Source organism: Populus euphratica, unplaced genomic scaffold, assembly GCF_000495115.2.
Source record: "Populus euphratica unplaced genomic scaffold, PopEup_1.0 scaffold252.1, whole genome shotgun sequence".
NCBI classification, from domain to species: domain Eukaryota; kingdom Viridiplantae; phylum Streptophyta; class Magnoliopsida; order Malpighiales; family Salicaceae; genus Populus; species Populus euphratica.
Window position 1 is genome coordinate 3,826 of NW_011500132.1, and position 22,883 is coordinate 26,708.

At 33.0% G+C, this 22,883-nt stretch overlaps 2 protein-coding genes across 11 annotated transcripts; both read right to left on the bottom strand.

The window, feature by feature from the left end:
- Nucleotides 1-7,438: 7,438 nt before the first annotated feature.
- Nucleotides 7,439-10,587, bottom strand: LOC105110391 (transcription factor HBI1-like). 4 transcript variants are annotated; one of them, XM_011005415.1, is made up of 8 exons: nucleotides 10,513-10,587; nucleotides 10,041-10,465; nucleotides 9,509-9,706; nucleotides 9,258-9,392; nucleotides 9,109-9,180; nucleotides 7,960-8,067; nucleotides 7,768-7,865; nucleotides 7,439-7,686 (listed from the first exon to the last, which is right to left on the bottom strand). In XM_011005415.1, the coding sequence occupies exons 1-7, from the start codon at nucleotides 10,565-10,567 to the stop codon at nucleotides 7,806-7,808; spliced, it is 1,053 nt and encodes a 350-aa protein (XP_011003717.1). In that variant the 5' UTR covers nucleotides 10,568-10,587; the 3' UTR covers nucleotides 7,439-7,686; nucleotides 7,768-7,805. The 4 variants fall into 4 exon arrangements, with proteins under 4 accessions (XP_011003717.1, XP_011003719.1, XP_011003720.1 ...); XM_011005417.1 differs by lacking the exons at nucleotides 7,768-7,865; nucleotides 7,960-8,067; XM_011005418.1 differs by lacking the exons at nucleotides 7,439-7,686; nucleotides 7,768-7,865 and having other exon boundaries at nucleotides 7,975-8,128.
- A 2,634-nt stretch (nucleotides 10,588-13,221) lies between these two features.
- LOC105110392 (U-box domain-containing protein 5-like) lies at nucleotides 13,222-21,023 on the bottom strand. 7 transcript variants are annotated; one of them, XR_839459.1, is made up of 7 exons: nucleotides 20,226-21,023; nucleotides 19,245-19,321; nucleotides 18,553-18,738; nucleotides 18,065-18,172; nucleotides 16,213-17,378; nucleotides 14,825-15,759; nucleotides 13,222-13,692 (listed from the first exon to the last, which is right to left on the bottom strand). XR_839459.1 is itself a non-coding variant. In XM_011005419.1 (6 exons), exons 2-6 carry the CDS (start codon nucleotides 19,299-19,301, stop codon nucleotides 14,994-14,996), a joined length of 2,283 nt encoding a protein of 760 aa, XP_011003721.1. In that variant the 5' UTR covers nucleotides 19,302-19,321; nucleotides 20,226-21,023; the 3' UTR covers nucleotides 14,562-14,993. The 7 variants fall into 7 exon arrangements, 1 of the variants encoding a protein (XP_011003721.1); XR_839458.1 differs by having other exon boundaries at nucleotides 13,222-13,766; XR_839456.1 differs by having other exon boundaries at nucleotides 13,222-13,852.
- Nucleotides 21,024-22,883: the final 1,860 nt, after the last annotated feature.

A 22,883-nucleotide genomic window follows, 5' to 3' on the forward strand; every position in this document is an offset into this window, starting at 1 on the left:
GGTTTAAAAGGGTAACCTCGGTTGACTCAACTTATTTTTTTAGTTAATTTTTTTTTCAATTTTAGGTTGATTGAGAATTAGGTTAAATAATTTTTTTATTTTCTTTCTATAAGGTTATCAGGGTCTCATGACCTGTGTAACAAATGTTTTAGGTTAACCTAAATTGATCTAGGTCACTCTAATATATTGTCATTTCAGTACTTAAAAAACAATGTCGTCTTGATTTGTTTTAGTTAAACTACATTCTTATTGGTCATCTGGATTGTCTTTAGACCTACCAACTTGACTAAGTCAAATGAAGTCAATCCCTATATAGTTTTAATGTTTTTTCTACTAAAAATACATTAACAAGACCTGAATATTTTTTTATGTTAAAAAAATAATAATTTTACCCACAGCATAGTGTAGATGATTATCTAATGCAAGATTATTTGATATTCACTATGTTGGATCCTTGTCCCTTATTATTTACTTGAGCTTTGATGAATTTGGTAGTCAGTATAAAGTTGTCTCATAGAAAAATAACAATTTTTAAAGAAGTAATTATGTTTTCTTCCTCTCTTTTATTTTTTTTAGATGGAGGAGACTTGCATTTGCTTGTTTAATCATGTCTTGTTATTAATCTTAAGGGATAAAATTTTTTACTAAAAGAGCAGATTATTGGCCTTAACCCATCAGAAAAAAGTTTTCCAGATTTTGCACGTGGAGAATTTTTTTTAATAAGAGTAATTGTATTAAAGGTAAGATGATTAGTACTTAAAAGTGCATTTTTATCATGGTTTTATATCATCATTTTGCACTTGAAGTATCAATAACTCCTTAACTAAAACATGTTTTATAATAATGTATCTAATAATATAAGATACCTATAATTTATGGTAAATGTCTATTTTTAATGCAGGCCTATCACATAAATGAAAGGATTGATTGATGACTTGAAGAACTTAAATTGCAAGGATAAAGAGATGGCCAAACTTAGAAAAGAGATGTCGGTGCAATCCAAACCGGAACACTGTTCGGTAAATGGGTCATATCTGGAGCTATATATCTCAGATTTAGGTCCAATTTATATGGATGGAAAGGTAAGACATAGGCCTACAACTTTCATATGGAGCCCAAGATCTAAAAAGGCCATTATCAAGTCCAAATTGTAGCAACAACAAAGAAGCCCGAATCTGTCTTCCAGCCCGAGCACTGTTCGGTATTTTGGCCATATCTAGAGTTCTAGAAGTCCAAATGAGCTGAAATTTTTACACAAGAAAGCTGAGACAATTGCCTACAACTTTCATGTTTGCAACTGGCTCCAATTTTGACGTTATCAATGACGTTTTGGGCAGACAAAAGAAGATAAGGATTGTCACCAAGTCAAAAGTTGGTCACCCACTTATCAATTAGTCATCAAATCAATAGTTCCCATTTTTGGCCTATAAAAGGAGGCATTTGCCATGCATTTAGGCATCTTGATTTCCAGATCAAGATCATGCTCTTCCTTTCTCTCTTTGTATTTTTTATGCTTTGTTTTCATTAATATTAAGTTTATGCCTTTCATTTCCTTTCCTTTACTTAGTTAACTTTTATGTTCTTATTTTGTTTATCTATTTTGCTTTCTTTCATTATGTCTAGCTAAGTTAATTATGTCAAGGTGAAAAGGTTACACTAATGGTGTAAGAATAAGTATAATGTAAACTTAATATGGACTTTAATGTTTGATACTAACATGTTTTATATTTGTTATCTTGTTCACTCTTTAATACTTTGCTTGTTAAATGACTAATCTTGATTTATGTTGTATAACACTTGGTACAACAAATGCTTGGCACTTTCATAGCCCATAATGTATGGTATAAGACATCAATCTTTTTGTCGTGTCATAAGACACTGTACGAAGTATAAATGGCATATCCCAAGAAGTACAAATGTTTGTTATCCCGGTCAATCTAATAAAAAATAACAAGGAAAAAAAGTAAAAGCTAAAAAAAAAATTGAAAAGGATAAAAACAGACTAAAAAGAAAAACAGTAGATGAATCGGTCGACTGATTTATGGAAATTCCTTAACCAATCAACCAATTAATGACATATGAAATTGTGTTAAATAGAATCTCAAAATTAGTAAGAGCAATAGTATCTCATGACTCTAAGAGGTGCCACATGAACCTAAAAGTAGTTGAGATGTGATACCTTGATTCGAGCTCTACCAAATAAAACTAGACCAAATAAAAAATGTCTTTGCAAATATCCTGATAAAATTAATAAATCTAATAAAAGACTAGGTTATTTCTCTCATACAAAATAAATTTAACCGAGGTGGATAAAGTAACCAAATAAGTATAACCTATAAAGGTTATTCTCATGATAACACCCCAAACTGTAGTTGAGAAAGGGGATTAAAAGAATAAATATTTATATGTTTTATCCTACAACCTGTAAATGATACATGTCAAAGAGGGAATGATTTGAAATGCATGTAGTCTATCTATTATGTTGAGATGACCCATCGAGGCAAGCCATATGATAAAAAAATATTTAGGGTGAAACCTACGATCTAGAAAAGATGGTGAATAGAGTCTATGAGTTTGCAATCTCTAAGAACCTTACATACCATGTCAATAAAAAAACCTCCCCAATGAGTGATCATTCCAGACATAATGGTCTAGTAAGGCACTCTTAAGGTTAAAATTAATTCAGTCCCAAATAGGCTGGAGCTCCAGACTATATGATAGAAAAACAAAAGTATCCCCTTTAATGATATATACGACCATAACATTCCATAACAACCTAGTAGAAGTAAGTACCCTAAAAGGCATTAGGTTGCATAACCATTGCCCATTTGATAATCAATAGTCTAACTATAGAAAGGTAGTGTCCCATCACCAATACTGGAAACAAACTTCCTTCTACACCAATCTTTACTTAGTAGATTCTTCCTCTATTACCAAGAGGACACTAAAGGAGGCCTGACATACCTGAAGGATTTGCCTCTAAGTAGAACACTATAAACCCATCTCAATCAAGCTAATGATCTATCTAAAAGTAATCGCTAGACATGTTTGAGAATAAATGCTTTATTCCAAGTTTGTGTCATTTCTAGTCCTAGGCCACTCTCCTTAAGAGGATATCAAGCATAGACTCATGCCACCTTAGCCCTTTAATAGGAGAGAGAGTAGTTTTTTGAAATAAAGATAGTTAAGATACCCTCTATCTTTTTAATAATAAAGTAAGGGATAATAAAACATGGAGGACCAATAAACCTGGATAGAGAAGAGAACTAATTTGATTGGTTAAAGACACCCAGTATAAATAAAAAAAGTTGAGGTCCAAAGCTTAATCCTGGAGAGAATTTGCTCCACCAAAGACTTATAATCAGAGTGAGTCAGTGTAGTAGATATCAATGGAACAGTATATATCAATGGGACATTCGGGTATCTTACCAGCAAAGAAACCAACTTAAAACCTAAAAAATTCTTGTAAAGAGGTCCCAAACTCATTGTCAACTCTTGATAAGAAAACTAGGCTCTTTTTTAAATTTATAACAAAACCAGACAACCATACAAGATTATCCAAAGCCTTCCTTAACAATCCTAACTAAGTCCCTATCTACTTGATAATAGATCATAAGGTCATCAACAAAACACAAAACACAAGTAAGTAATGGTATTCTGTTGGCACTGTCAATGATAACAAAACCTCAGGTTCTTTAAGGCTTCTCTAAGAATGCTTTCTAAACTCTCCATAACTAGAATAAACCAAAAAAAGGATAAAAGATCACCTTGTCAATGACCCCTAGAAGATGGGAAGAAAACATGACTATATTCATTTATAGCCATAAAGAAATGAGCTGTAAACAAGCATACCTCAATCCATTTAATCACAAAACCAGGTACTAAAATAACTTTTAAACTCGTAAGATAAAATATCAATTAACCATATCAAAATCTTTATTGATGTCAATTTTCAAAGCACATCTAGGTATAGAACTAGCTAAGTAATATCATGTATTAGTTCTAGAGTCAACAAGATAACATTAGATATTTATCTTTTCAAAACAAAAGCAGTTTACAAAGGTCTAATAACCTCTTAAAAAATCATATTCAATCTGTTCACAATGATTTTAGATATGTATTTGTACATCACATTACAACATGAAATAGGTTTAAAGTCATTTATAATGGTTGGAGTTTCAACCTCAAGACCAAGGCAATTCTAATAGCATTAACACACCTAGATAAAGTAGAGGAATAAAACCAAGGCAATCCTAGTAGCATTAACACACCTAGATAAAGTAGAGGAATAAAAAAACACCTCATAATAGCAATGAAGTCTTCCCTAATAATGTTCTAACTTTTTTTAAAGAATAAAGAGGTATAACAATCTAGTTTAAAAGATTTATCATTTGAGATGAAAAATAAAAATTGTTTTATCTCATCATTAGTGATGCATGACTCCGAAAAAAGATCATAAGCAATCCTACCATAGAAGTATTGAGAGGCATTCTTTGTAATCATTTTTGAATATGTAAAAAACAACCCTTGAAAGTAGTACTATCAATTGACCTAAACCCTATTCCTCTTAAACTTGAGATCTTGTCTCATCAGTGAACCAATGGATCATATTTCTCACTTGTCTATATAGTATAGATTTATAAAAGAATTTGATGTTTTTTATCTTCCAAGTTTAACCACTAAATCCATGACCTCTACTTATAAAGAGCTTTTTTATCCTTACTTAACTAAAAAAAATCCTTTATAGGCTCTCTCTCTGCCTACTAAATCAAGTATATATTCTACTGTAGTTCATCTAGTTTTTGCCTCAATCACACGACTAGTTATGTGGCTAGTGTGTTGGTGGTGCAGAGACTTTAACTTAGGCTTTAGCAGTTCAAGTATATTATTAAACTTGTACGTAGGGTTAACATCCATAGAACGTTGTCATATCTCTGCAACTAAACCCAAGAAATCATCCCTATCAGCCCATAGATTTGAAAACTTAAAAGATGTTTTAACTTTGGGTAGAGGATTAATGAATTGAACAACAATAACACTGTAATATAAGTAATCTTTAAGAAGGAATTTAGAATAAATAACTAGTCAAGTAAATATCCAACGTGTTAGCAAAAATCCAATTTAGCTTATCAAGAAAAGTACCTCTGCCATGCTAGTCCCTTTCCTATAACCAAGTTAACACCATCCTCACTTTTGAAACAAAAGATCAAGAAACCTTGTTGTGTTGTCATGACACTCTCAAGGCCATAACTCTTCCATACTTATAATGCTATAGAATTGAGTGCATGATAGGGCATCTTATAACCTATAAAGAATCCCACCAAGCACTAGTTCCATTTGGATGCACTCTCGTCAATGACATTATTCAAAATGTCCAAAATGATGTCAATCTCTTGTCAAGGAAAATAGATTATCTTAGCATGGGTTATAGCATTTGAGACCTTTACTTTGTCCGCCTATGAAGTTCTTGGGGCTGAATTGGGGGTGGTCATGTTTTTATAAGCTGTGGTGGTGTTTTGTGTGGGGGTAGCTTGAGTTTTTTTTTATGGTTTAAGGTTAGTCTTGGTGTTTTAATGTGGTTAGTGAGTGATTTTGCTTGTGGTTATAGTGTTTATAGTGTTTGTTGTATTTGTGGAGGTGTTAAAGGGTTTTTTGGTGGCCATTACTAGGTTGGAAGCAGGCTATATAGTGAAACAGTCAACCATTTTCTAGTGAATTGGTTGACTAATTTCTGGGTGATTTATATCCATGTCTGGGTAGTAACTTCGAAATAGCAGCACACACAATAGAGATAAAAGTAGCTAAAATCCAATAGTCTAGTTCAACATAAGCAAGTATAATATAACATATCAAAGAACCAGAGTGATTTAATGGTTAAATCAAGCACAATCTACAAAGAGGCATTCAAATATGAATATTGAGTAGAGGTATTCTAAGAAGAAAAAATCTTTCAAGAATGATGGAATTTGATCTCCACTTGTTAGACCTGAGAGAACCTCCGAGTGAACATCTATTTGAAAAATAGATTTGATCCAATGGTGGAACTAAGTGAACCAAACTAGCAGCTATAATTGCCTAAAATCCAAATTCCCCACAAAACTTGCGACAACTATATCTTTTAAATGACACCAAATGAATCAAATTTGTTCAGTGAAATTATATAGAAGGGATTGGGTGTGTTTTGTATTGTGATAGTTTTTGTGATTATGGTTTGAACAAAGTTCTTTTATAAAAAGTATTTTTGATTGAATTTGATTTGATATTTATATATGTTTGAACAAAGAGTAATTTAAAGTGTTTGGTGATATATATTAATATTGATGGTTTTTAATTTAAATATTGTAGATTTAACTACTGTTATTATATCATGAAATAAATAAGACTTTATACAAAAAAAATTTATTATTTCATTAAACTATCTATAATTTCATCATTAAACTATCTATAATTCATTCGACAAGGACTACAGCTTTCATGATTTATTAAGCATACAACAAAATCAAGTAAAATATCATTAGAAACAAAATTGAGATTATGATGAAATTCTGCAAAGATTATGTCATCATATGATCTTTTTCTAATTTATATAGTGCTATTAAATAATGTTAAATACTAATTTTTTTAATAAAATATATTTTTTAAAGAATAGTTTTTTTACTATTCATGAGTGAATAAAATCACTGCACTGTTTACGTGTTAACAAATGTGCAGAGTGAATTAATTCACTCTGCACTGTTCACTTCACAAAAGTGAATGATACCGGCAAAGTAGGTGTATCTTGTTTCTCCCTGACCTGTATTTCTGTGCGATTTTCGATAGGTCTCATAAACTAAAAACACTGCTTCCCACTTTAACCAAACATTATAAAATTATAGTTTCTTTAAAACGTAACCGCTACTGTGTAAACAGAGCTCTAATGTCGTAGAAGCATATTCTCTCTCTCATCTCTCTTTCAGATATTCTCTCTCTTCCATTATCAGTTAAGTTGAATAGTGGGAGTTATTTGGATAACTTTCGGGACCATGTACTGTAATTTGACAATGCCATCTGTATAAGCCAAAAGAAGAAAAACGTTCGATTATGATCTTTTGGCACAAAAACGAGGCATTTTTAGAACACAGTATACCAAATACTCATTATGGATTTCAGCTATGTACAGTTACAGACACAACATTCTCAAGCCAGTGGTTTGTGGTCCTATAAACAAATGGCTTTCTTTTGCTTTCTTCTGCTAAGCAGCCTAAACTAGCTAGCTAGCTCATCCGTTCCAACAACAAGCTCCTTCCATTTTCTTTCAGCTTTCCTTGCCCCCACTTTGCTTTAATGAACCAACCATTGTTCATGGTTCTCCATCATTTTTATTTCCTACAACCTTTCTTAGAGTACCAATCATGAGGTCCTTTTTTCTTTCAAAGTACAAGAGCACAAGAAGCATATATTAATTACCAAGCGCATAGATGCAGACATATTGGATATCTTTAGTCTTGCAATGTAAGAAATTTGATTGTTTGGTTGGGAAGAATTAACAATGGTTTTTGCAACATCCATCTATACGTGTGGAGGGAAATATTTATAGTGCCTGGAATTATCAGAATTGCTGAACTATTGAATCTGAATTCTTGAGATGCTGATTAGTTTCCAAAATTACATCGCTGGTCTGGGACTGATAGAGTCCTCGGGAGACGCCTGAAAAAAACACCATGAATTAGAAAATGCCAAGTACAGGTAGAGGCATAGTTTATTTTAGGAATGTTTGTGTCTAGCTACCTGTGAATGTTGAAGACGAAAAGAGAAGGTGATTAACTTTAATTGAACCCCAGATTTTGAAGGTTTTGTGAGTCAGCATCCCAGAAAGGTTGAACTTGCTGCATTTGATTTATTATATGTCAGGATCAAGGGCGTGATACAATGCCAAGAAAGTAACAAAGGGTTTAAATCACCAAGTGTAGATGCAATTACAGCTAATGGATCAAGACATAGGTCATTGATGAATGCTGAAGAGCTTGTAGTTTTTACTGGCACAAGTTGGGGAGGATTTGTCGAAGATTTTGGCTCGCTGCTTGTTGCCTGTCGTTGCATTAGATTTAGTTGAATGTGGTCAAATTGGAAATTGTTGATGGCATAGTGGCTGCTGGAAAACTCTTGAATGTCCGTTTGGTATTGTGGTTGGAACTATGTTTGGTTCCAACCACAATTTATAGCTATTGAGTTAAATATTTGATTATAGATTTTAAAGATGCATCCCACTAAAAATTAAGGTCATACCACCTTGTTAAGGCAAAAAATTATTGCTTTTCATTGCTCCTCCCATTGCCATATGTGCAGAGTGAATGAATTAATTCACTCCACATTGTTAACTTCAAGCAATAAATAGTGTGGAGGGAGTTAATTCACTCAGTATTGTTCATGTAACTAGTGACTTTATTGCTCATTGATAGCATCCGACACGATTAAAAAGAAATTTAATTGTTTTAAGTGTGTTGTTTTTTAAAAAAATTAGTATTTAATATTATTTAATGATATTAAATAAATTAAAAAAAATCATATGATAACATAGTATTTATAAAATTTAATTGCAATTTTAATTTTATTTCTAATAATATTTTACCTGACTTTGTTGCATGCTCAGAAAACAATAAAAATTATAATCCTTATTAGATGAATTTCATACGTAATAAAATTATAGATAATTTAATTGAATAATAAAAAATATTTGATATAAAATATTATTTATTTAATAATATAATAGTAGGAATTAAATCTATAATATTTAAATTAAAAACTATCAATGTTAATATATATCTTTTTTAGTTATTTTATAACCTTAATTTGAAAAGTATGTTTAATTAAATATATTAAATTATTTTTTATTCAATTTTAATTTCAACTATAGTTTTAACTAAATATATATAAATATCAAATCAACCTTAACCAAAAATATTTTTTATAAAATAATTTTTTTTTAAATCACAACCACAAAAACTACTACAATACCAAGATACGAAAAACTTCATTGCATAATTATTTAGAAGAACATGTTAGTTCCTGGAGAAATCAAACAATCTGAATTCCCATTTATAACATTCCAACTAGAGGCTAAAACCTTACCTCTTTCCCAGAAAAGTTGTCGATATTGAATTCTGGCCTTGGGTATAGAGCAGCAAGTTTCATGGATAAGAACTGTAAGTAGATGGAAATTTGATTATTTGAATTCTCAAAAGAAACATCTGATAGAACAAATTAACTGGGATGGTCACCTCTACTTGTCTTTGAAGAGATTGGACATAATTGATGATTTCATCTAGCATTCCGGCCCTGCCTGTTATTTTGTTGCATCCAGGGACTAGATCTTGCAGACTTTTCATTTTCTTTCTAATCTTTTCCCTCCTAGCCTAAAATATATCAAGGACACATAACTGAACTCAGTGGAGGTGACAGCATTAATTTTGACGAATAACTCTACATGTAACTTGTATGAATTATGCCCATGAAAAATGTTCCTACTTACTCTTTCAGCTAAGCTGTGACTGTCAGTAGCCTGGCCACGACGTGCCCGGACATGAATATAATCAGTCTTTGGTAAAGCTGAAGTCTTCTGATTTTCCTTTGAAGAATCTGCAGAAATCTCTGGACTGCTTTTCTCTTTGACCTTGGAGTCGACTTCTACTACTTTAATCTTATTGTCACACTCTTCTGCTGCAACAAACTAAACAAACAAGGAAAAAAATGCAGAGAAGTTTTAGCTGACACAAATTCATCAAGCTGATTAAAGTAAAGATTTTGTTTAAAAGATAAAGCCATTCTGATTACACAAAGGCTGAAAAGGAGAGGATTGGCTTGCTTTGACCAGAGGTACAAAGAAAAGCTCATTCTTTCTTGAATTACAAGAATTGAAGATTCATTTTCAACTCCTATTCTGATACTGATAAGTTCAAATACTACTGCTAAGAAAATTCGATTTCTTATAAAATCTTGGTCATGTAATACTCCTGATTGAGAATTGAATTGAATGAACTTGTAGTGAAGATGAAGAGACATACCTCTGCTTTTCTCTTATTTGAATTGTCTCCACTACCATTGTTGGATTGCTTATTTTCCATCAAGGTCAAGTCTTCACCTGCCACCTTTATTGCTACCACCTTCTCCTCTGTTTTCGCTGCCTCCTCCACCCCAATTTGGCAGCTAGAAGTCCTTGAAAGACAACGATCAATCTCAACAGATCCCGCTACCTCTGCTTGTCCAAAATCCATCCTATTATTAGCAACCAACCCAGTGCCATTTAATGAAAAACCTCCATATTTTGGCAAATCATTGTTCCCTAGATACATTTCAGGCTTCTTCTTCCAATCAATTATATCTCCATTCATTGACTCATGATCAACGAAACCATGAAACTGGTCAGTAGGCATCGAACATGATTCAAGGGAATTGTATTGGTTCACATAATTGTTCTGCTGCTGCTGCAAGGCATCGAACATGATTCAAGGGAATTGTTCACATAATTATTCTGCTGCTGCTGCAGCCATTTGAACCTTGTTTGCTGTCTTTCTAACACAGTCATGTCCATGCAAAAGGTGTGTTTTTGAGACAGCATAAGTTTATGTGATACTATCGAACGATGTCCTAATTCCTGAAGGCTAAAAGCCTTTGAACAAAAAACCTCAACCACTCCACTATGTTACTAGCCCTAAAAATATGTGCTAGAAAAGCAATGGTGGGTATATTTTGATATTTGTGATAGAATTGCGTAATGAGCTTAAAAGGATAGATGTTAAGTCTCAATCTAAAATAAATGTGAAGATATTTATAGCAGAAGATATATATATAGGGAATGAAAAGATAAGAGAAATGAAGGAGAGAAAGAAGAGAGATAGCCATAGGAAATCACAAAGGAATGTACGCCATAAATAAAGATCAGTGGGCTATGGACCCCAGTCACATAACCACCATGTGGGGATGTCCGTTGAACAGGAAACGGGGAGGCTTGAACGGGTTTTTGTTGAGATTTTGGCCTTTCAATTCTTGGTGGAGGGTCTTTGTTAGGTACTGCACTCGCTAAACAGAGGAAACTCTTAGGGTTTATATATATATATTTTTTCCCAAGTATATGCCCATGCTTCTAGTCAAGGACCACAATCTTTAATAAACTGAGCGATACTCCAAATTTGTTGCCATAATTTGAGCTACTTCAATTGCTATTTACTCATTTGTATGCTACTATTTGATATGAGGAACACCCTTTGGATAAATTTTAGCTCATCAAGGCGAGCTTTTTTATTTTTCACGAATGGGGTATCCTCGAATTAGGTTTTGTATAGTGAGAACAAATCTATTTTCGATCGGATTTTAGACAAATTATTCATAACAAATAAGAGATCGAGCAAATCTATTTGTTGTATGTAAATGAGGATTTGAATCCAAGACGTGCATTAGCATAGAATGAGGGATAATTGTTGTTGGCAACAAATATAAAACTAGTTTGATGATGATTCTGTAATGTTCATTGCAAAAATAAAAATAGTAAATCTGCTCGTAGTCTGCCGAGTAGAGACAAGAGAATCAATCAAGCCCTTGAGCGTTGCTCATAATAATAATAATTTAAAAAGCATATATTTTAATCTCTGTCATGCAAGCTTCTGATCCACTACAGAAAACGACAGCAAGCCATTTAAATCACCTGCAATTTGATATCGTTGTTCAACGTATATTTATGGTAGTGAACCCCTAGAAGACAGAGAGAGAGAGAGGGAGAGAGAGAGAGAGATTTGCTCCTTAGAGAGGAACAGTCCATTATACTGAAGTAGGAAAAGATCTCCCCCTTGCATTTCATTAAAAATCCATCATTTGAGAATGCATCTTGATCACCAGAAGAGAACATTGGCCTGGAACATCATGGAGGAGGACTCAGGAGAGAGATGAATTACAAATGATAAAGATCTTTGTTTTCCATGATAAAGATGCATGCATGGATAAGATCATGAGAAAATGATAGGGTGCCCCACCGGCAATTTGTGCCATAATAGCAAATGACAGCAATACCCATCCCAGCAACTCCAATCACACTTTCCAGAGATGACATTATGACTTCAAGATAATATTACTATTAAGTACCAAAACAAAAGGGTTACAATTTTCTTCCAGACTATTCTATGCCAAACAGATATGTGCTAGTCACAAAGAAACTACTAAACTAGAATATGCAGCTTGATGGCGACCATCAGTTCAGTCATTCAAGCCATTTTACATCTTATGAAAAGACTTGGAGCTAAATCTTATTCACATCCATATAGGAGAGGTTAAAGAAGAGGCAATTTTGATTCATGAGGGTTGCCATAGCTGCAGGATTTTCCTTACTGTTCCTATTTATGTAGTAATTTAAATGTTTGGAAAAATATAAATGATGACTAAAGAAGACCAAATTAGTTATATATCAAAAATGATAGTTGATGATCCTCCATAATCCAATACTCTAAGATACTTGAGTTTTTGAATGTTTAGAAAATAAATGATTAAATATTTATATCAATCTTCTCTTCTCTAGAACCGAGAGCCTAAAAAGTTGATAAGAAAAGCACGAATCCCTACAAAATAGTTTTTGTTTATGAGATTTTAAAACCTTCTCTCTTCTAAAATTAAAAGCCTAAAAGGTTGATAAGAGAAGCCTAGATTCCTATAAAATGGTTTTTATTTATTAAATTTTAAAACTCTCAAGTGATTACATCAATGATTTTACAGCGTAATCATTAAATTCTAAAAATAAGAATGTTTTTTATAGTTTATTCATAATAAATACTGAGAACATATATAAGAGAGTAAAAATTATGAATTAACCCATGTATCTTGAACTTTCTTTTTTTTATTCAAGAGGTCAAAAGTTTTTTCCTTTCACATCCAAGTGTGGAGGTAATCCGTTACATCACCCCAAGATGTAAATGCCTTCTTACATATATTAATTATGATAAAAGTGCCACTTGCTTATAAAAAACAATTTTACATCATTTTATATACATTTTATAGACAACATTAATATTGATAGGATCAACCCTTATAATCACCATTAATGTTGATAGACATATAATAGGCTCTTTGAGGAATTTTACACAACTAGGGCATAGAAAAATAATAACTCAAGGATATCAAGTCTAACATCTCTCTAAGTTTAAAGGCAACAATATCTAGCAGGTAGCCGAGTTCAAAAGTTATCAAGTCTTGCATCAACAGTTGACCATTGTCTTAAAGCTTTCCTATTGGCTAAGAGGAAAATATTTAAAACAAGGTGGTGATAAACAAAATCATTACAATAGAAATCTCACGAGACAAGATGAGAAAGACATAGCATTGAGATCTAAAGCCTCTATATATAATTCATATTATTGAGATAAATATAACTGAGGCATCTTTAAAATGATGGGTATCAAGGTAAGTGATGGGGGTTTGGAGACCAAGGGTCGGCAAAGTGTTGGATCCTTGGAGAATCCCCACCCGCCTTCATATGCTTGCGTCTCCAACAGCTTCGGCCATCAAAGCTGCTCATTTATCAAATGTTCAGATCAAATTCACGCCTGAGCTCCAGTCCCAGGTTCAAGTTTAAGATCTATCACACTCCATGTAATCACCTCCTCTCCCTTTAACTGCTTAACTTCCAGCATTTAATTACATCAGACCAAAGAAAAAACCTCCATCCCTGAGGCACTGCCATCAGCAAGACACGGCGGCAACCTCATTAATCTTTCCTGTCAGAGATTGACACTTGGCAACCAAGCTTTCTAAATTCCTCAATTCAGCATGCAAATGAAAAAATAATATTTGCAAAGTCCGTTACTAATTTACTACTGACCTCAGCTTTGATTGCCTTTGAATAACAAAGACAGCAACAGAGCTATCAATGGTTGCCATTCAACCAGTTCCCAGAACATAGAAATAATCTCATAAAAAGAACATTTTATGCTGCGAACAAGATTAGTGAAGTTAAGAATGCGGAGTCAGTAAGAAAACAGAACACCAGAAAAACATAGTGCCTAAATTAGAAACAGAAAAAGGGGCAAATGCAAACCATAGTGAAATGAAATAATAAATCAGTGTGCAGTTGAGAAGCAACAAGAAGACCCTGCCCAATGAGAAGGCAAATCAGTTGCACCTGGGCGTAAAACCATATGCATCGTCTTTTGGAATTTGCAGCATTAGGTTATTGTATGGGATATAAAAGCATTAAAGCTAGATCCCAAACTAAACACATCAATAGAAATGCATAAGAATGGAGTCTAACAGATTTTGTAATGGTCAACAGATATTTCAAATACAATCAAGAAACTACAAAAATTCTTCCAGTTTGAATTTTATCTAAATAAAAAAACCGGTGTAGGCTCTTAACAGCTGGTCATTTGCACAAGATAATGCGGATGATGGATTGAAATGAAATCAACAAGAATAAAACATGAGGGAAATGCAATTGACTGATAATTACAGGAATATAGTCTTGTTGGCCAGAGACTATGACAAAACTTCATGAATTTGTAGAATAAAAAGATGGGAGGCAGCAAGAATTAAAATTGTCATTCATGGATAAATTTAACTTGAATTTCAGAAATCCAAATCAACTTCCTAACAATATATCAAACAAGACTAAAGAATACAGATTATCATACATGGATAAATGCAGCTTATTCCAGGCAATCAAAATGATTTTCCTAACAACATCAAGCAAAACTATACATTGGTATTGACTATACAACAGGAACATGGCAGCAGATACAGCTTAGGAAATCAAACCTAATGAACTCTGCATGCTGGGAATTAGAGTATTAGGGAGAAACAAAAACTTTACCAATTAAACATAAAATATCTTCAGTTTGATGCTATTGCAATTCCATTCCAGACAAGAAGAGTAGTGCCACAAGGTATGAGAAACAGAAAACTGCCAAGGTTAATTCTCTATTTGACATTAAAAAGGATTCTGAGTCCCAAAAGATCAGAAAAAGGAGTGGTTTGAAGTGTCATCTCTTCTTTTTTGATGCAACAGAACTGCGTACAGAGAACACTGATAAATTCTTGAAAAATCCAGATGTCTTGGGAGATGATTTCTTTTCTCTTGTTTGGTGGTCAGCATTTCTATCAGTAACAAGATCAGAGCAAAAGCTTTCTTGATCATTATCATATTCAATGTCTCTTAACTGCCGAAGCAATTCCAATGCACTTGCTCTCCCTTTGTCAGTTCCATTGATAGATATATCAACAAGGGAAGGGATAACACCTTCATCCATCACCAGCTGGCAATATTGAAGACGCTGAGAGCATAACAAAAGCAGAATGGCCACTGCATGCTCTTGTTCCTCCCAACTACCACTCTCAAGTAGCTCAGCAATAGAAGCAATACATCCATCTGTCTCAGCAACAGAAACCCTAGCCACTTCAAGATCACACAAATTTCTTAATAGAACTATAGAATATCTTGAAAGATTCTGATCCTTCATCAAAGGAACCAATTTTGGGATGCAATCCATAGATGCAATTTGGGAACAAATATCATCGTTTGAGGACAAATTATGTAGAATTTTAATGGCTAGTTCTTGGAATTCTTTGTTATGGGAGTCAAGCATCTTTCGGATAGAAACAAGAACACCACATGCAGTGATTTTAGATCTGCAATATGGGTAGCCAGACAGCACTTCAAATATGGCAAGAGCCTCTTCAATTACTTCGGAATCAAGGAATGATGACAACAGATTAAAGGCCTCTTCATGCAAGTACGATATTCCACTTCTGCAATAAGCAAAACCTAGCAATGAAACTACTAGCCATAGATCCTCGTATAAGAGATGCATGAACTAGACTTGTATCAACAAAGAGAATTAAAAGAACCATTGTAGCATTTAGCTTGTCAAATGTCATGCAATGCTTTGGAGGAAACAATTATCTGTTACATCAGAGCATGATCATGCCCAATTTAAAGCTAAGTTTTCAATGAGAAAGTATTAACAAGTCATTTTCAAGACATCCTAGAGCAGATAACTTCTAAATTTAGCAGAAATATAAGATTAAATAGAACAAGTGGCTTTTTTTTACATCAGCGATTTTCCTACCATCCTTCCGCTAAGGCTTGGGCATTATAGAATACATTCATACAGTATAAGGGTAGATAGCAGATAAATAGGTCAAGACACCATAAACAATTGAAGAATTCCTATAACTAGTACCACAAAGAGAATAAATTACCTGTTTTTGCTGACAAATGAAAGCAACAAGTGAAATCCAACTCTCTGAGCTCCTATATCTTGTTGTTCACGTGCATCTCTCAGGAATCTAAATAGAGGTTCGACAAAATTCTCAGATGATTGAGAAGGACAAACTTGATCATTACACTGCAAACAGCCCTTGACATCTTCAACCATCTTGCATTGAGAATCCCAGGGAAGCTCAGCAAGTCCAGACAGAAACTTCAAGTCTTGCTGATTCTTATTTGTATAAGAATGGCATTCATATGAATAATCATTGTCCTGTACCAAAAACAAATTTGACCCATTTGCAACCTTAGATTGTGAAGCATCTGAACTGTAACTAGCATCTAAAGACCCCAGGGATATATTGCTAATGTCCAGTGGAAGGTTTAGATCATTCATGGAACTGCTTAAACTAGCGATCGAATTAATAGAAATGTCCAATAACCTCAATGCTCGAATGCTTGGGTCATGAATAGCGACTCCATACTTCACACACCACTTTGATATTAGGTCTTTAATGGTTGTGTTTGGAGTCGATGCACAATGAGCTAATTTCACTTTGGTTTTTGGGCATGTATCATTACCCTCATCAAACCACTTCTGTATCCACATCCTTTCAAATGTTTGTCCAGAAGCAATAACAACAGGATCGTACATCACTCTCATAGATATAGGACACTTGAACTCTTCAGGGGGTGTAGCTCTACTAAACATGTCAGTTTGAGTCTCATACTGCTCACATCCTACACAAGACTCTACTTGATTGTATTGTCGATGGAAAGAAGTATCACTGGGGTTCTTCTGTGAAAATAATCCTTCATGCTGAGCTTTGGGAATCTCTGTTTGCTCTTCAATGAGTAAGTTTCCATGCTTCTTCAATAGAAACATAAGGTAATTTAAGATACTCTTTTTTGTGGGTTTATTGCCACCATCCTTATCTAGCTGCTTCTTAATAGATCTTTTCTCTATCAGTATGGCCTTTCGAGATGTAAAATGCAGTCTTGAAGCTGCAAGTTGAATAGCCTTGATTTCAGAATTCACCATATACTGAGATCCTAAATTGTCCTGCTGGAGCAATTCACGCATGGCTTTACCAGCCTCTTCTACAGAGGAATCTGGCATAAACATTGCTGCCTGAAGATCATCAATAATTTGAGATATCTGCAAAGAAAAACCGCTTATCAACCCTATAGAAGAACAAAGAGACAAGAGAAGGACAAGATAAAAAAGTAATAATGAAAATAGAAAACTGACAGAGAAAAAAAAGGTGGTCTAAAACAGTTTTAGGCCCATAGCAGTTTTGAGTATTAGATGCCCAATTTTATTTTTTTATTTTTAAAAAAAAGATAACTGGTAGAAGTACTTGTAACAAAAGAATTCTAGAAAAGCAACATCAAATGAGGAGGGATTCACAATAACTTTTGCCAGATTTAATGATTTAATAACTAGATCGAAGCAGGTGACTTGGAAATAATTTATTGAATTCTTCTTCACGCACTTGCAATCTCAAAATTTAAGCAATCACCAATCAGATCACGCCAGTGACTGTTTTAAGGAAAAACCATGTCCTTATTTCAGAAGAGCAAGTAATAAGCAGCCAGCTTACTTACTGACTCTGAATTACTATGCAACACAAGAGTGAAAATTGAAAAAAAAAAAAAAAAAAAAAAAAAAAAAAAGAATCAGGGAACAGGAATAATTCCATAATACAGACAATATAGCTAAAGAGTTGCTGAAGGTTTTATAGTTTTCTCATGGACCATGTTATCGTCCACATCACCATCTAGTTGAGACAAGAAAAAAGAAAAAAAGTGAAGGGAAGCCCTGGAGCCTGTAATGTGACAAACCTCGGCAGCCAACATTATTGGAACCATTGTTTGTAATTGGGCTAAACTTTGTTCCAGCAAGTTCCTTAATCTTTGACATTTTGAGACAATAGCATCCCCCGTTATTGCCTGAAAGTAATGCAGACCAGAAATTATCTTTAAATGGATTGTTTTATTAGGTCTTTCTCTAAATGGGTGTTAATTTAACAGATCAGGAAATAGAAAGGTTGATAAAACCAACAACAACAAAATGCTGTTAATTTCATCATTTACTGCAGAAAGATTAAATATTCGTCCATAGTGCAAACATATGATTCATACCTTTTATACAAAAATGATAGGTCACATGGATATAACAAAATGCTGAGATAACAAATCACCAGATCCAAGGGATCCCAGAACAACCAGTGTGTGTAGGTGGGGGTGTGTGGGTGTGTGGCGGGCATTGTTGTTGATGATATTATTATTACATACACTTTCTTCATCTGAAATCAATAAAGGATACCAACCAAATATAGTTTGCTAGAGTCGCAACAGTACTGAAGATGTTTCCTGGCTTTCTCAAGTGCTTTGTTTAACAAGCATAGTGCCTGTATTCCTGACGAGCACCGAGGTCTAGCTGCTTCAATTTCTGGAAATTTTTTTGAAACTCTATCGACCAACTTCATCAACTCTGTACACATGGAGTGATGCACCTGAAAGCATAAAGTACATTGATTTATCTAGAAAATGGAGTTGAATAATCAGAGAAAAAAAACACTTAGAAAATGTAGAAAGACATAATAAACACAACAAGGACTTCTATGCTAAAATAACAGGATTTTACCAACCATCATTGATTATTCTCTTAATAAACACTAAGGCTATTTCCATATACTTCTCAACTCAATTGAACAAAATTTACCCAGTCAAAATGGCAAAGAAAAAGAAATAGTGCACTTCCACCACAAAAATGGCACAAGCGAACTGGCTGCATACACAAAAATTTGGGTGATGGACTATGGATGCACATAATTTACTTAGATATATACTAATTTGTTTATTAGTAGATAATTAGATGCTAAATATATGAAAAGGCATCACTGAAAATGTGTCCGGGATAATCTATAAGAAATGATGATACTGCCAGTACAATATAACTGCTTAATTGAAGCAAACAATTCCAACTGTAGGAGAAAATCAGGCCTTGGCTCATAGGTACCTTGAAGGAATAAGGAAACGGCAGTGTCTCCACTACTTCAGCAGCATCGGTTCCCATCCAAAAGGAGTATGCTGGATCTGCACAAAGCACAATCTGAGCTTAAGCATCATTTCTATAATGCATAAGAGTATAAGGATAAATTCTATATGCATAACCTAAAAAATACAATATTTACAAGATCAAAAAGCAGAATGTAATCGCCAACTGTAAAATACAAATATCAACAGCACAAGTCCAGCAATTAGCAACCAGGATTCAATGCTTATCCAAAACCTAAATGCACTGATGTAAAAGCAAGGATGGAGGGTGACCACGTTCCCAGTGCTTAAAGAAACAACTGCATGCCTATAGATTACCAAAGTTAACAACAAAGCTTAGATGTGATTTGCACAAGCATATTTCAACTTGTACATAAAACAAGAACACAATAAACAAGATGGCAAAGAAGCAATTAAGACTGCTTGCAACAGATTAGAATTCTTGTATAGCATATGTATTATGTGATGTCTAGGTTCAAGATTTCTATTTTCCACCCCAAAGCTTCATGTGTCAACTTTAGTGAATCTAGTATCAGAATAGTCTCATAAGCGGAACCGTAACATGTCCATCATCTTCTGCACTCCCCCTTTCTTCCAGGATTGCTGTGAGTTCCAATCACACAAGCCCCCCACCCCCAAGCAACTCATATCACTCCTCATTAACCATGGCCTAGGAGTTAAGTGTCACATCTTGGTACGGCGGGACTCTATCTCAGGAGGTTTTGGATTAGTTATCACACTATGGGACATGCCCTTTTCCAACCACAAAGAATCTATCAACCGAATAGCATGATTGTCCATGATAAAAACTTCATCATTAGAATTACGGTTGAATAATGCATTGATGTTCTCCCGGGCATACAACTTCGAAGAAAAGGGAATACTTTGTTTAACCCATCATAGTAACACTACAATGACTAAATAAACAGAAAGAGAGACTCACCTAGTGATACTGAAACCACAACAGATATAAAAAGCTCCTTCCCTTGCTGCTAAGGAATCAGTTGAACCACCAGTTAATCCCAATAAGGAAAATGGCCAATTCTAATAAACCCCAAAATTTCCCGCCGATAAACTTGCCTTGACAACATACGCAATTCTAACAGTATCTTTAGAGCACCTTGAATTACAAGCAGAAGTCAGGTAGCCAAAGTAGCCTCCTTACAGCGCCGGAGTAGAGAAGCAAAGTAAAGAGGCAGCAATATTTAAAAGCAGCACATGTTGATGAAGGTTAACACCCCACAGAGAATCTCAGTGACTAAAATTCTTATTCATCAAAACCCACTTCCCACTTCCTTGATAACTACTAGTGACTCAAAAAACTCAACCCCACGATGTTTCCTTAACTAATAAAAGAAAGAGCGAGCAAGCATAGCTCAGAATTGGATTTTCCCTCAAAGAGCAAAGCAAGAGAAGAGGTAACAATTCTGTTACAAAATTTTGAACTTCAGCTTCAAACACAAAAACAAAGAAAACCCACAAACAAACTCGGCATAATTGCAGTGAAAATGAAGTACGCTTCTGAATATTAAAGCTTATAAATAGTTAGATTCTCAGGGCAACAAAGTCAATGCACCAAATCACGAAATAGATAGTTTACCTCACTGTGAAGACTTTATAGAACCAATGAGAGAGACAGGTCAACCAGCAATATTTGCTGGGCAATTTACAAAGTTGAACAAGACTAGTCAGTCGTATCAGGTTTTCTTGCATGTCTGGCCATGAATAACAGTGAAAAAAGTAAATATTATATTTAGGCCTGAAAAATAGTTATTTTAGAAAAATAAATTTTTATATTTAATAGTGTAACAAAAAATAAATTAAAAAATAATTTTTTTTGTTTGGTTATGTTATTAAAAATAAATTTAAAAATAACTTATTAATTTTTTTTTAAATTTATTAAAATAACAATGAATAAATTTTACAAATTAAAAAGTTGAATGAAAATGAAATTTAAAAAAAATATAATTTTATAAATTATCTCAAATAAAATAAATAATAATAAAAATAATAGAGATCAAATCTAAAAAATAAAAAAAATTAAAAGAATGAGAACCAAATTTCATGAATAAAACTTTTCAATTAAAAAATAATAAGAAAAAAGTAAATAAAAATTAGAAAAATAAGGATCAAATTTATTTCATGAAATTGAAAAAAAATATAATTACATAAATTATCTCAAATAAAATAAATAATAATCAAAATAATAGAGATTAAATATAAAAAAAATAAAAAAATAAAAAATGAAATTAAAATAATAATAATTACTATTTCATAAATTATTTCAAATAAATAAGTAATAATTAAAAGAATGAGGACCAGATTTGATAAATAAAAAATTTCAATTAAAAAATGATAAGGAAAAAGTAAATAACAATTATAAAAATAAGAATAAAAATTAATATAAAAATTAAATTTTAAGGAATAAAATTAAAAAATATTCAAAATAAAATATATATAGCAATCAAAGGTTTAATAATTAAATTTGATATAATCAATAAATAATATTACATTTCTAAATTGTTTATAATTTTTAAAAAGTGTTTTTCGTCCAAAACAAAAGGAAAATACTTTTCTAAAAACCAAGTTAAATTTTTATTTAACTGAAAAGTATTTTTTAAGGTATTTTTCATTGTTCAATTTTTTTAATAATAAATAAATATATAAAAATTTAAAAATAATTTTTTAAAAATTACTTTCCAATAAATAAATACACCCTAATTCCTCTACTCTCAAATGTTTCTTTAGTCTAGTCCCTTTACTTTTCCTTATCCTTCAACTCTCTATTCTGTAGCTATTTGGTTCATTAATAAAGATTCTTTTATATCACGCCATTAAGGGCCACATATGATGCACCATGGAGTTAATTCTTGAAATATATGCAGAAGCTTAAATGTACAAGATAGATGGAAGGACCAAATGATTGCAAAGTAGAGAGGAGGTGATGATACTAGGACGACTAAGAGTAAAGGGACCAAGATCAAGATTGAATTGAGTGTAGAGGTATAAAATTGTGCCATTAAGGCAATGTTTGTTTCCTGGAAAAATAGTTTTCAGGAAATCATTTTTCAAATTTTTTTGTGTTTATTTGTTATTAGAAAAGTTGGTCAACGGAAAACATTTTCTGGTCAATAAAAAACACTTTCCAATCAACGAAAAACACTTTCCGGTCAACGGAAAATACTTTCTGGTCAATGAAAATATTTTTTAGTCAAAAAAAACTTGGCTTGGTTTTCAGGAAAGTGTTTTCCTTTTTAGCTGTGTTTATTTTCCGGAAAGTGGTTTCTGGGAAAACACTTTCCAAACTTTCTTGTGTTTGTTTTTTAAAAAGTGGTTTCTGGGAAATTACTTTCCAAACTTTCTTGTGTTTGTTTTTTAAAAAGTGGTTTCTGAGAAATCACTTTCCAAACTTTATTGTGTTTGTTTGTTGTTAGAAAAGTTGGTAAACAAAAAATACTTTTCAGTCAAAGGAAAATTTGGCTTGATTTTCAGGAAAGTGTTTTCCTGAAAAATTTGGGAGGAAAACACTTTCCGGAAGTTGTGAAAAATTTAGAAATGTCATTATTTGCTGATTATATCAAATTTGATACTCATACTTTTG

Excerpts from the sequence above, each read along its gene's own strand:
- LOC105110392 (XM_011005419.1), bottom strand. The coding sequence starts at position 19,301 with ATGGGAACCGATGCTGCTGAAGTAGTGGAGACACTGCCGTTTCCTTAT. Across the intron at positions 18,173-18,552 it reads ACTCTAGCAAACTATATTTG|GCAATAACGGGGGATGCTAT; the intron begins GTTGGTATCCTT and ends CATTACTTTCAG. Across the intron at positions 17,379-18,064 it reads CAATAATGTTGGCTGCCGAG|ATATCTCAAATTATTGATGA; the intron begins GTTTGTCACATT and ends TTTTCTTTGCAG.
- LOC105110391 (XM_011005415.1), bottom strand. The coding sequence starts at position 10,567 with ATGGACATGACTGTGTTAGAAAGACAGCAAACAAGGTTCAAATGGCTG. Across the intron at positions 8,068-9,108 it reads ACAACTTTTCTGGGAAAGAG|GCAACAAGCAGCGAGCCAAA; the intron begins GTAAGGTTTTAG and ends ATGCAACGACAG. Across the intron at positions 7,866-7,959 it reads TATGTCTTGATCCATTAGCT|CAAGTTCAACCTTTCTGGGA; the intron begins GTAATTGCATCT and ends AATCAAATGCAG.